The sequence below is a fragment of the Pongo pygmaeus genome, chromosome 10 (assembly GCF_028885625.2).
Source record: "Pongo pygmaeus isolate AG05252 chromosome 10, NHGRI_mPonPyg2-v2.0_pri, whole genome shotgun sequence".
Taxonomy (NCBI): domain Eukaryota; kingdom Metazoa; phylum Chordata; class Mammalia; order Primates; family Hominidae; genus Pongo; species Pongo pygmaeus.
This window is the reverse complement of record NC_072383.2, coordinates 99078845-99093512: the sequence shown is the minus strand read 5'-3', so window position 1 is coordinate 99093512 and position 14668 is coordinate 99078845. Positions and strand designations below refer to the sequence as shown.

At 34.2% G+C, this 14668-nt stretch overlaps 1 protein-coding gene across 13 annotated transcripts in view; it reads right to left on the bottom strand.

Moving 5' to 3' along the window:
* Nucleotides 1-14668, bottom strand: part of GAS2L3 (growth arrest specific 2 like 3) — a 54227-nt gene that overhangs the window by 20972 nt on the left and 18587 nt on the right. For 9 of the 13 annotated variants that reach the window (XM_054444202.2, XM_054444215.2, XM_054444211.2 and 6 more), the window contains 3 exons: nucleotides 11854-11901; nucleotides 5313-5481; nucleotides 4097-4212 (listed from right to left, as the gene is read on the bottom strand). In XM_054444202.2, coding sequence (XP_054300177.1) covers nucleotides 4097-4212; nucleotides 5313-5481; nucleotides 11854-11871 — 303 coding nt within the window. In that variant the 5' untranslated portion in view covers nucleotides 11872-11901. Of the gene's footprint in view, nucleotides 1-4096; nucleotides 4213-5312; nucleotides 5482-11853; nucleotides 11902-14182; nucleotides 14407-14668 lie in introns of all 13 variants that reach the window. The other 4 variants (XM_054444206.2, XM_063646622.1, XM_063646621.1 and 1 more) reach the window with 2 other exon arrangements.

Here is a 14668-nt window from a genome sequence, read left to right as displayed (position 1 = left end):
CTCAAGCATAGATCATATGTTAGGTAACAAAACAAGTTCTAAAACATTTTAAAAAATCCTGAAATAACATAAAGCATTTTCTCTGACCATAATGGAATAAAACTAGAAATCCATAACAAGAGTAATTTCAGAAACAATATAAACATATGGAAATTAAACAATATGCTTCTGAATGACCGACCAGTGGGTCAATGAGGAAATTAAGAAGAAAATTGAAAAATTTTCTTGAAAAAAATAATAATGAAAACACAAATACCAAAATCTATGGGATACAGTGAAAGCAGTATTAAGAGGGAAATTTATAGCTGTAAGTGTCCACATCAAAAAAGAAGAAAAACTTAAAATAAATAACCTAACAATGCATCTTAAAGAACTAAAAAAGCAAGTACAAATCAACTCGAAATTAGTACAAGAAAAGAAATAATGAAAATCAGAAGAAATAAATAAAATTGAAATGACAAAAATACCAAAAGATAAACAAAACTTGAAGTTGGTTTTTTGAAAGGATAAATAAAATTGACAGACCTTAAGTCAGACTAAGAAAAAAAGAGAGAAGACCCAAATAAAATCAGAGATGAAAAAGGAGACATTACAACTGATACCACAGAAATTTAAAGGATCATACTGAGCAACTGTATGACAACAAAACCTGAACAGACCAATAACAAGTAACAAGATCAAAGCCGTAATAAAAAGCCTCCCAGTAAAGAAAAGCCTGGGACCCAAGGGCTTCACTGCTGAATTCTACCAAACATTTAAAGAAGAACTAATAGCAATCCTACTCAAACTATTCTGAAAAACAGAAGAGGAGGGATTACTTCCAAACTCATTCTATGAGGCCAGTATTATACCAAAACCAGACAAAGACATATCAAAAAATGAAGACAACGGACCAATATCTCTGATGAATGTTGATGCAAAAATCCTCAACAAAATACTAGCAAACTGAATTCACCAATACATTTAAAAGATTATTCATCATGACCAATTGGGATTTATCCCAGGGATGCAAAGATGTTTCAACATATGCAAATCAATCAGTGTGATACATCTTATCAACAGAATGAAGTATAAAAACCGTATATATCATTTCAACTAATGTTGAAAAAGCATTTGATAAAATTTAAATCCCTTTGTGATAAAAACCCTAAAGAAACTGGGTATAGAAGGAATACACCTCAGAATAATAAAAGCCATATGATGACAGACCTACAGCTAGTATCATACCAAATGGGGAAAAAATGAAAGCCTTTCCTCTAAGGTCTGGACCACAACAAGGATGCCCACTTTCATCACTGTTATTCAACACAGTTCTGGAAGTCCTAGCTAGAGTAATTAGACAAGAGAAAGAAAGATTTGGCATCCAAACTGGAAAGGAGGATGTCAAATATTCTTGTTTGCAGATGATACAATCTTATAGTTAGAAAAACCTAAAGACCCCCCCCACACAAAAAAACCTATTAGAGCTGATAAACAAATTCAGTAAAGTTTCAGCACACAAAATCAACATACAAAAATCTGTAGCATTTTTGTGCCAACAATCTGAGAAGGAAATAAAAAGTAATCCCATTTACAACAGTCACAAATAAAATTAAATACCTAGGAATTAACTTAAGCTAAGAAGTGAAATATCTCTACAATAAACAAAACACTAATGAAAAATTGAAGAGGACACCAATAAATGGAAAAATATTCCATGTGCATAGATTGGAAGAATCAATATTGTTAAAACGGCCATACTACTCAAAGCAATCTACAGATTCAGTGCAATCCTTATCAAAATACCAATGACGTTCTTCATAGAAATGGAAAAAAGATCCTAAAATTTATACAGAATCACAAAAGACCGAGAATAGTCAAAGCTATCCTGAGCAAAAAGAACAAAATTAGAGGAATCACATTACCTGACTTCAACCAAAACAGTATGGTACTTGCATAAAAAGAGACACAGACCAATGGAACAGAAAAGAAAACCCAGAAATAAATCCAGATAACTACAGTGAACTCACTTATAACAAAGGTGCTAAGAACATAGATTGGAGAAAGGACAGGCTCTTCAATAAAATCTGCTGGGAAAACTGGGTATTCACATGCAGAAGAATGAAACTTGACCCCTATCTCTCACCATATATAAAAATGAAATAAAAATGGATTAAAGACTTAAATCTAAGACCTCATACTATGCAACTGCTACAAGAAAATATTGGGAAAACTCTCCAGGATATTGGTCTGGGCAAAAACTTTGTGAGTAATACCCCACAAGCAGAAGCAACCAAATCAAAAATAAATAGGATCATATCAAGTTAAAAAGCTTGTGCACAGTAAAGGAAACAACACCTTGAAGAGCAACCCAAAGAATGGGAGAAAATATTTGCAAACAATCCATCTGGCAAGGGATTAATAAGTAGAATATATAAGGAGCTCAAACAACTCTGTAGGATAAAATCTAATAATCCAATTTAAAAACGGGCAAAAGATTTGAATAGACATTTCTCAAAAGACACACAAATGGCAAACAGGTATATGAAAAGGTGCTCAACATCACTGATCATCAGAGAAATGCAAATCAAAACTACAATGAGATATCTCATCCCAATTAAAATGGCTTTTATCCAAAAGACAAGCAATAACAAATGCTGGCAAAGATGTGGAGAAAAGGGAACCCTCATACACTGCTGGTGGTAATATAAATTATTACAGCCACTATGGAGAACAGTTTGGAGGTTCCTCAAAAAACTAAAAATAGAGCTACCATATGATCCAACCACTGGGTATATACCCAACAGAAAGGAAATCAGTATATTAAAGAGACTATCTGCACTCCCATGTTTCCTGAAGCACTGTTCTCAATAACCAAGATTTGGAATCAACCTAAAAGTCCATCAACAGATGACTAGGTAAAGCACATACATACAATGGAGTACCACTGAGCTATTAAAAAGACTGAGATCCTGTCATTTGCAACAACATGGATGGAACTGGAGGTCTTTATGTTAAGTGAAATACATCAGGCATGGAAAGACAATCACCACATGTTCTCAATTACTTGTGGGTGCTAAAAATCAAAACAACTGAACTCATGGAGATAGTAGAAGGACCATTAGCAGAGGCTGGGAAGGGTTGTGGGAGGTGGGGGGAAGTGGAGATGGTTAAGGGTGCAAAAAACTATAGTTAGAAAGAATTAATAAGACCTAGTATTTGATAGCACAACAGGGTGACTACAGTCAATAATAATTTAATTGTACATTTAAAAATAACAAAGTGTACAATTGGATGGCTTGTAACACAAAGAATAAATGCTTGAGGGAATGGATATCCTATTTTCCATGATGTGATTATTACTTACTGCATGCCTGTATCAAAGTATCTCATGTACCCCATAAATATATACACCTACTATGTACCCACAAAATATTTTTATAAGATATACTTTATTTTCAGTGATATATATATATATATATACACACACATATCATCCACTATCCCCCAGAATGATGATACTCCTTTATATTTCCACCAACTGTGTGTAAATTTCCAGACTCCAAACTCTTGAGAATACCTACATTTGATGAAAAGACAGGAAACCTTATCTACTTCGAATCATGACCTCAGGGTTAATGCATGAAAACTGTCTAAAAAATGTATTATTTATCCAATAAATATTTATAAAATTTACCACCAATGCAATATATGGAGAATATAGAAAGAAGAAAATAATAATAATAGCAGCTGCTACTTGTGTGCCAGGAACCATCACAAGCTCTTTTCCCATTTAACCCTCACAACAATTCTACAAGGAAGTTATGTTAATGTTCTCAAGAAGAGCTGGATCTACTATGCATCAAGCACTATGTTAGACACCATCTATACAGTCACTCATTTAATTTGATTGAACTCTCACAAATAAATCCTAAGGTAACTGTTAATCTCGTTTTATGAAAGAGAACATTTTTCCAGATCTTGAAAAGGGTTAAGTAAATTATTCAACATCTCATAGCCAGTTGGCATGGAAGTTTACAACCTTCTAGAGGTAAGAAATGTACATAAATTAATATGTACCAAGACATAAAATCAATACTGTCAAACATTTACTTACCCCTGATTCTTCAGAGTTGCATGTTTTCACCATGTTTTGAAGAACATCAATCAGTTGACATAATAGTACTCCATTATCAAGTTCTTCCAATAATTTTTCTGCCTTAACTTTAATACCTAAAAACATATTTCAAAGTTAAGATTCTTCTAGAAACATAAACTCAAACAATATGGTTAAAATTAATTAAATAGAATCAGATTACAGCAAAACACTAGAAAAATATCAGATCAGACTCTAAATACTTACTCTTAGAAGGTACAGTTAAAATAGTAAATAATGGCCAGTTAACGATACTGAAACAAAAATATCTGTAATATAGAAGTACAGAAAAAATAAAGAAAACTGACATAGATTTTATTTCATTTAAAATGAAATAAATTCACTGCATATTAATATTCCTTGCACAAGAAAAACAGTCTCTATAAATAAGATGGACTTGGTTGCAATTTTAAAATTAAAGACAATACCATAACAAATACCCAGGGAATACTAACTTTTTACTTCTAGAACGTCTTCTTTAAAAACATTATTATTACATAATAAACTCTAAACATTATCCATCAAACTGATAATAGGCAACTACAGTGGGTAATTGGTATTTAATTATCTTGGAAGGGCTATATCTTTTAAGATATTCTTTTTCATGAAAACTTTAGAATTCTACATAAAATTATTTAAAGTAAAATTTTTCTGGGGAGAAAGTTTAAAGCATTCATCATATTCTCTAATAGAGTAAAAAATATGATGCCAGACATTCTCCAACCTGACATTTCTTCCTAGGTTTCATATGGCTCTATCCTTCAATGCCTCAGAAATTGTAATCATTTAACCTACAGTATATGTTTCACTCAAAGTTCATGGCTTATACAAGACTAAGGTGGGTCGAGGCGGGAGAAAATCAGCAAAAAAAAAAAATTAGACCAATACATTTTAAAGATAATTTTAATATTAACAGTGAAAATGTTCATTATTCAAAGCTTACTGACCTCTTCGGTTAAATCGCAAATTTCCTACTATTCAAGACCCAAGGTTCAGGGTGAATCAGACTATTTCCCCAGCTGAAATATAACCTTGGTGAGAGCAAGGGCACTGAATATTTCATTCACTAGAGTACCCCCAGCATCTGTAACAATCACTCCTTGACAAAAGAGTAAGGCTCTCAATAAATGCATATTGAGTAAGATAATACAATTTTGGGTATTGTTTCAAGCCTCACCTAATAAACCAGATAACCAGATTGACAGATCTTCTTGCATGGGCAACAAAGTGGCTTCATGCCTCACAGCTATCCACTCATCATACTGACAAACATTAGCCAATCCTGGTCCGTGTCTGGGAGTCAGAGGACTCCGAGGACTTAGAGGCAGATCTTCTCCAAACCATACCTAAAGAAAAAAAAAAATCAGTCAACTGAATGAATAAAACCTTTGCTAAAAGTCATCATAATCCACATCAATATTTAAATGATGAAGCATAAATCATACATAATAGACACATATAAAAAGCTGCTGTAGCTCACAGCAAATATATAAATTAGAAGCAAAGTATTAGTCCTATTCTGCTGCCCAGGCTAGAGTGCAGTGATGCGATTATGGTTCACTGCAGCCTCGACTCCCAGGCTCAAGCAATCCTCCCACCTCAGCCTCCCGAGTAGCTGAGAGCACAGGCACATGCCACCACACCCAGCTACGTTTTTAATTTTATGTATTGCAGAGATGTGGTCACCCTATGTTGCCCAGGTTGGTTTTGAACTCCTGGGCTCAAACGATCCTTCTGCCTCAGACTCCCAAAGTGCTGGGATTATAGGCATGAGCCACTGTGCCCAGCCAAGACGTTTTCAATATTCAGTACTGTGGTCAATGTAAGAAAACCCCTAATTAATGAATGGATTCTACTATTGAGCCAAGAGGGTACAATTCAACAAATAATATTTTCCCTTCACTTGTTAGCTGAGTAAGTTTAACAAGTTACTTGACCAGAGTCTTAACATCTTAGCTGTAAGATGGGTTAGTGATTCCTGCCTTATAAAATACACCTTTGTAGCATCTGGCATTGGGCCTAGCAGATAGCAGAGACTCAATAAACATTTGAATGAATGAATAAATGAATGAATGAAGCATAAATGGCATTTTGTAAACTTCAAATCATTAATAACAGTGTTATCTTTAAAAAAAATTCTAAGTCCTTTAGTTTAAAACAAGTGGGTGGCAAACTATAGTCCATGGGGCAAATCTTGTCTCACCTATTTTGTAAGCCCAGAAGCTAAGAATAGTTTGTACATTTTAAAATGGTTGTTATATAAGTAACTGCATAGTATCTCAATTTTGCCTACTGGTCCACAAAGCATGAAATACTACCTGGCCAACTGACAGTTTAGAATAAAAACTGACACTCTAAATTTTATAATTTTATAGATGTTATAATGGACACTTCCAAAATTTTGAAATATGATTATTCTTTAATGTAAGATTATTTATAGAAAAGGCTGTGTCAATTCTTCAGATTGTAAAAGAAGTAATCATGTCATTATGAAGTCACTTTGTAAAACAGATATAAATATCTCTTGTCTTTCTCCTTACTGAACAACTTAGAAAGGAATATTAGAGCCTAAGTGAAATGCATAGGAGATTCCAAGACTGGGGTGGCTTGGAATGGAGAGTCACAGCATGAGTGAGGTGAGTGGGCATCCGGGTATGGGGACAGCCCTGTGCAAGATGTCAGACCCTGAGTAGGATAAAGAGGGCATCTAACAGGTGCAAAGGGGGAATGTCCCAACATAGAGTGTCAGAGTCCAAGTGAGCTGAGCATCCACCCAGGGTGTGGGTGGCAGCAACAATGAGAGAATGGTAACACACGAGAGGATTTATCAAATGGGAGCCAATCTTCTCACTGAAGACAGGTACAAATATGGAATGAGAGGAGCAAGAATGAATCCTTTGATGTTGAATTCAAATATCTCTTATCTGAAAGTAAAGAAACTCTCAAAGAATGCCAAAAGGACACATAAGCCAGCATGAAGGGACTTCTACTGGCTGAACTGAGGGCAATTTGAGCATTGAGATAAATGATAGAAATGGATTATACCACACTGAAAAAAATAGGAAACTATGAGTTAACACAGATATAAATGAATACACTGAAATTTTGACAAGAATGGGATTTTTACATAGTTTCAAAGTACCTGCATACAAAATACTACAAAGGGAAAAGGAGTAATTTTACGGTTCAGAAACCTGACAGACAGCATCGGAACCAAATAATGGAGGTGAACTCTATCAATAATGGAACAAATCAAAATCGTATGCCACCTGATAGGATGCAATGCAAAAAATTCCTGCCCAAAATGCATAACCTGAGTTTAGTCATGAAAAAACATCAAGCAAATCCCAATTGAGGGACATTCTACAAAATAAGTGGTCTGGAATATTCAAAAGTATCAAGGTAATTAACCTACAAAATGGGAGAAAATTTTTGCAACCTACTCATCTGACAAAGGGCTAATATCCAGAATCTACAATGAACTCAAACGAATTTACAAGAAAAAAACAAACAACCCCATTAAAAAATGGGCAAAGGACATGAACAGACACTTCTCAAAAGAAGACATTTATACAGCCAAAAAATACATGAAAAAATGCTCACCATCACTGGCCATCAGAGAAATGCAAATCAAAACCACAATGAGATACCATCTCACACCAGTTAGAATGGCGATCATTAAAAAGTCAGGATAACAACAGGTGCTGGAGAGGATGTGGAGAAATAGGAATACTTTTATAGTGTTGGTGGGACTGTAAACTAGTTCAACCCTTGTGGAAGTCAGTGTGGCGATTCCTCAGGGATCTAGAACTAGAAATACCATTTGACCCAGCCATCCCATTACTGGGTATATACCCAAAGGACTGTAAATCATGCTGCTATAAAGACACATGCACACATATGTTTATTGCGGCACTATTCACAATAGCGAAGACTTGGAACCAACCCAAATGTCCAACAATGACAGACTGGATTAAGAAAATGTGGCACATATACACCATGGAATACTATGCAGCCATAGAAAATGATGAGTTCATGTCCTTTGTAGGGACATGGATGAAATTGGAAATCATCATTCTCAGTAAACTATCGCAAGGACAAAAAACCAAACACCGCACGTTCTCACTCATAGATGGGAATTGAACAATGAGAACACATGGACACAGGAAGGGGAACATCACACTCTGGGGACTGTTGTGGGGTGGGGGGAGGAGGAAGGGATAGCATTAGGAGATATACCTAATGCTAAATGATGAGTTAATGGGTGCAGCACACCAGCACGGCACATGTACACATATGTAACTAACCTGCACACTGTGCACATGTACCCTAAAACTTAAAGTATAATAAAAAAAAATAAAAAAAAAAAGACAAGCAAAGACTGAGATACTGTTCCAGCCTAATGAAGACTAAAGAGACATGAAAACTAAATGCAACACATAATTCTGAGCTGGTCATTATTGAGACAACTGGCAACACTTGAAAGTGGCCTGCATATTAAATGGTAGTACTGCAGCAGCATTAATATCCTGATTCTGATTATTTCATTGTGGTTGTGTAGGAAGATGTCCTTGTTTTTGAGAAATACACACTAAAATATTCAGAGGTAATAGTGCATTAGAGTCGCCACTTCCTCTCAAACGGCTCAGGCAAACAAATTTCTCTGTACTACACTTAACCACTCTGTAGTCTGTGATGGCTTTAAAATTTTTTTTTAAAAAACCAAATTTTTAAAAAAGAACTGTAAGTAAAAGGAATACCAAGTGAATCTAGTCCTTTCTTGATTTTTAAATATAGACCATTTTCCCCTTAAAATATACTAAGCTTATTGAGGTTAATTTGAGGCAACTCTTACTATACCAGATCAAAAGCTATAGCAATACCATAGGTAATGCAACAAACTGGTGGTGGGGAGTGGGGGAAACTACTTCCAATCTCCCATGATGAGAAATAAACAAGTTTTTTTTGTTTTTAACCCCAAGGCAAACAAAGAAAATGAATAAACTCAAGAGGCATGCAGGGGTAGGGAAATCTATTAAAAAATAAAAAAATAAAAGTAAATTTAAAAACCTTGTCAAAGACAAAAAAGAAACGTGAGTTATTTAAGGGACATTTACTTCAGGAATTAAGGTAGGGATTGGGAAATGAATTCCTAAATATTTGAGGATCCTATGAATAGGAAAATGATGTTATTTATTTCCCTGAATTCTCTTAAAATTATCTCCAAGGAAGTACAGTAACGCTTTACTAATTCTTCCCTTTATAAGCATATCTTATTTCTATTATAATCCTGGGACTCAGTGTAATGCTTACCACATAGTATTCAAACATATTTGTTCAATAATTGAGGAACAGATACTAGTAAATGACTCTTTGTACCATCAAAATCAAAATGTATCTTACAATCAATTGTATTTGACAGTCAATGGAATATGTTATTTGTCCATTAACCAACTGGTTGAGCTGAAAAAAAGCAGAGCAGATGTAAATGTTTGTCAAGGAAAAAAGGGCATAAATTAAGAGGGTGGTTTTTTTTTTAACTGTGTATGAAAATGGAGATGCTAACATTTTTTAAAAAGTCATTTTTACTTCTTGTCACATTAGAGAGAAGAGTACATGTTGGATTTTCCTATTATTGCAAGCAGACGACTTTAGTAATAACCTGGGCTAGTCAGTAGAAATTAGTATTAAAAGTTAGATATTAACAAAAACTGCATGTATGAAGATTGTTCTCAAACATGCTGAAAGCTGTCATATTGTCATTAAGAGATATTTAATTCATGGGTACTCTACAGATTAACTTAGGTACTTGCACTTGCTTACGTTCAGGCAAAATTTTATGCCTATGTACAAATGGGCCTTTTCACAGAGAGTGACTTCATAGCCTTTGTCAGATTTTCAAATGGGACTATGACCCCAGAAAGGTTAAGAACTATTGTCCATTGGCTTTTATACTATATGTTTATTTATTCATCAGAATGAAGGACACAGATGAATGGCAAGAAATATCTTATTAAAGTATTAAATTAGTAAGACATCAATTAATAACAGCTATTCACTGGATGTCTCCTCTCTGCAAGGCACTTAATAACCAAGTAACTGTCTAATATAATTGGCAGAGAAAGAGGTGGAAATCCTGGGAAGTCCTCACATTCAGCAGCAAAAACCTCCATGAGACATGTGAAGGGAGGATAGTCTTGGAAAAAAAAAATCAATAAAGACAGATCTTGGAATCTGGATCAGAGAAGATTTTATAAAATCATTAGACAAACTGTGAAAGAATCTACCATGTTAAGAAAATATAAATGGCCATTAGTGTAGAAATAAAAAAAATGGGCAATGTGGCAACAATAGAAAACACTCTATAAGGAATCAAGAAAATATAATTGATAAGAAACTATGACATTCCTGAGACTGGATAAAAAGGGGATGAATAGAAGTAATCAGGTCAAAAATGATTTTGAGTAATAACAGAGTTCTGAGCATATGCAAGTGGATGTGAGAGGACCCAAAGGGGAAGAATAAGACCTTCTGGGAGACAGTCATGGACTCCCCAGTCCCAAAAGGAAAAGTATGATGGAACTGCATTAGTAGAGTAGGAGATTATAGCTGCAGAGTATAGGAAGGTGGACAACAGGGTCACATGCAGGGCTGTTCTTAACCATTTGATAAATTCTCTTCTCTAGGCTGTCATCCACTGTTATATTGATAAGGGAAAGGAAAGGAAAGAAGAGAAGGAGGAGGAGGGGAAGGAAAGACTAACTGACTTTTACGACGCAGGTACTATCTCTAGGTTTATATCTGGAAAATTGTATCATACCAAGGATACAACCAAACTTCTGACGTGCTTACAGGCAATATATATTCTAGCAGTCCATTTGCACATGTTATCTCATTGATTCCTCACAACTACCCTGCAAGTTAATCACTATTATCCTCACCATAGAGGTAAGGAAGCAGAGACTCAGAAGTAAGATAACTTGCCAGAATCTCGGAATCAAAGGGGCAGAACTAGGATCAGAACTGAAATCTAATTGATGCAAGTTTTTACTTCCCAAGGCAAATTTTATTATCAGTTGCTTGCTTCTTTCCAGGCAGACCTTCAATGTGACTTTTATTTTTAAGTTAATATTCCATCATGTTCTATTTATACAAAAGAAAGAAAACTTAAAAAATAAGAATAATATAGCAAACACCAACTCTGGAAATCATTCAGATATAAGGCTATTCTGATTGTCTCATTACACCCAGCTTGCATAATGGCCAGTCATATACAGGCATTTATAGAGCACATGAACAACTATCTGAAATTTAAAAACATATATTTGTTTTCACTGAAAGCTCTTTTAACTGTAAATACATACTAAATTGTAATGAGGGGAAAACCACAAAATATTCCACCTCTTTTCCCACAGTGGTATAAATAAGACAGACCTACCAACCCTAAGGTATTTTTACACTTGATCTTAGCCAAAAGGCCGAGAAGAGATAACCCTAAGGTATTTTTGAATTTTACAAATACTCAGTATAAACAAAAGCTTAGAATTGAAAGTTTTTGAGAACTAGAAAGTCAAAATATAGTATTTGTTCTTAAAATGTGATGCTTAAAAAAACTAGCACAATAAGAACACTTTGTGATAATTTTATCTTTGCTAATTATTACAGTTCAGTTATATTAATCTCATAATTTAAATATTGTTTCCAAGAAAAAAACTTACTTGAATTGCAGGCTGCATAGTCACCTATATTGAAATGAAATTTCTTTTCTGAAAAAAGAACAAAATATTAACATACAGTTAACAGTGACAGATTTGCTACTCCCCCAAACCCCCAAATTACAAGATTTAGGAATGTGTTTACTCAACTGCAAACGCAAAACTTTTTCTTCTAGTTAGAATAGTCTAAGAGAATTCGTATCACTCCTTGCTTTTTACTTCATAAAGGACTACTCATTTGAAAAAGGAAAACCTGAAACAGACTTTAATATAATATGTATTTTCTGGCATTAGCATCAAAGTAATTCTTGAACCATCTGGACAGTTTTGAAAAAAAATCAACAACAAAACTTAGCTCATATAAAAGTCTCCCAGAATTTTATTTTCCCCTGTGAATATAACTTAAATATAAATACTACAACAATTGATATTGAAAGTCAAGTATCTTTTATCTGATTGTCATCAAAGTCCTAACAGGTCATATGGACTTTGCATAAATTCACAAACTCGACTATAAGCTTATTCTGCTAATAAAGATAAACATCAATTTTAACTGTGAATCAAAATGCTCAATGTCTCCCCATAATAATTTTCCAAAGACAAAAAAGAAACAGCAATTTTAGCTCCAAAGTAGTATTCTTGAAATCTACATGGAAAAAAATACTTTAATTCATTGAATTAGGTAAATGCAATTCTTTCCTTTCCTGTATTTTCAAAGGGATAAAAGTGAAGAGTTTAAAAACATTCAACAGTATAGACTATAAAAACCTAGGATTTTTTATTGCTCATAGCAGCATAATAAGCTATTTTTATTATAAACCACGTTTAAAATATTTTAAGAGAAAATATATAATAATTACAAAGCTATAATGCTATTACTTTCCAAGAAAAAGTTATTTTTTCCTCTAAGTTATATCAGACATACCTCATGCATAGTGTCAACTATACATACCACTTTCCTTTCAGGAACATTTCTTCTAGTACCAAAGTTGAACCTGAGCTAAACCATACTGAAAAGCCTAATATTATAACACATTTTCTTTGCAGGAAGGCAAAAGACAACAGAATGTCCTTTTTGATGTCATTTTCCCTTCTCTCCACCACAGCAAAAGGCCAAAGTACAAGTGAGCATTCCTAATGAGCTTGTTATGCTTCCCACGAGCTAATTCAGTGGGGAATACATTTTCCTTTAGCATAAATAATCCTTTGTCCGCAACAAAGATCCACTTCTCGGAAGTAAAAAGCTTCCAAGACCATTTTTTAAAAATGCAGCAAAGAAGCTGCTCCTATTAAAATGGAGTTCCACATAATCAGACAAGAGCTTTAACAGTTGGAGCTGCCAGCCCAAAACAAAAGAAAGCCTAAATTATAAGGCGTGTGCCAATCAAGAACAGTGACACATTCACAAAGAAGCTATCACAAGAATGTTTAGTCGTTGCACTTTTTATGGAAAATTCAACAAAATTAGTTTTATGAAAGAAATAAAAGAATTTATGTACAATATTTGGTCACTTGAACTTTAGCAAGAGTCTTCACATACATTTTTAAAATCATTCTTCTTGTATAACAGAAAAAACTACTTTTAAGATGACAAAAATATAACCATCTGGATTAACTTTAAAAAAGAAATTCTTTAATAAAATGGTACGCAGATAAGTTATTATGTATCTTCATACGTGAAAAGCTGTAATATACATGAACATGTGCTTTTTATTGATGAGATTTTATCAGTCAATCATCAATTAAGTAATGAGTACTCACTACATAACAGATACTAAGAGCCAGTCTTTGGTATTTTCTAGTCATTCACTATCATCCTTCCAAGATATTTTTGTGTCTCAGGCATTTATTCCCTAGAGTAGCTTTTTAGCCCCAGTCCTCGAAATGTATCACAATCACAATTCTTGCTTCTCCTTCATTTTATTACCTATTTTCCTCTTTTCTATCATTCCCTAAAAATCTCTATTTGTTTTCACAAAAATCAGTTACACTGAACCAGTAACATTTCATTTTGCATCTTAATTAGCAACATATTGTCCTTATTTTTTGTTTTTGTCTTTCTGTCTTTTTGAAGAAGTCTATTTCAATTCTTTGCCAACCTGAGGAAGTCTCTTCCCTTAGATTTGGCGAGGGTGAGGGAAGACCTCTCATGTAACCAAGTCTAAACTACACTCTAAACCTGTTGGGAATCTTTCACAAGACACTCTTATGCACAGATCATACAAAGTTAGGAATACTATACTTAACTTTTAAAATCTGAGGAAAATGTTGGAAACACAGAATGTGCTCATCCACCTGAAATTTGACCAGAATTTGAGCCCAACCCACTCACCTTTAAAAATTTTTAAAAAGTCATGAGGTACTCAAGATTATTTGCATTAAGGCTCTTCATTCTAATTTGACTTCAGATCATAATGGGATTAAAAACACCAACTACTGAACCGATCCTTCGTCCCAAAGATACAGGCTCTGAAACTTACACATTTTCAATCCTTTCTCATGTTATATGGTATGATGGGGAGAATTCAAAATGTCATGGCTCCATCTGTTACAAATCTGAGGTCAACCAGCAAGAGTAGCAAACAAAAAAAAGCAAAGAAATAAGGTAAGTTTCTTCAGGAAAAAGAATAACATTAATTGCCATTGTGCCACCCATCCATTCAGCACTCAGCCACCAGATTATCGCCAAGATACACAAGCTGCAAGGATAGGATCAAGTTGAGATCGCGGTTACTACTGAGGAAGAGAGAGGAAAATGACCCTGGGGAGGAATGCACAAGGGCCTTTCAACTGTACCAGTAAGATTTTATTTCAAGAT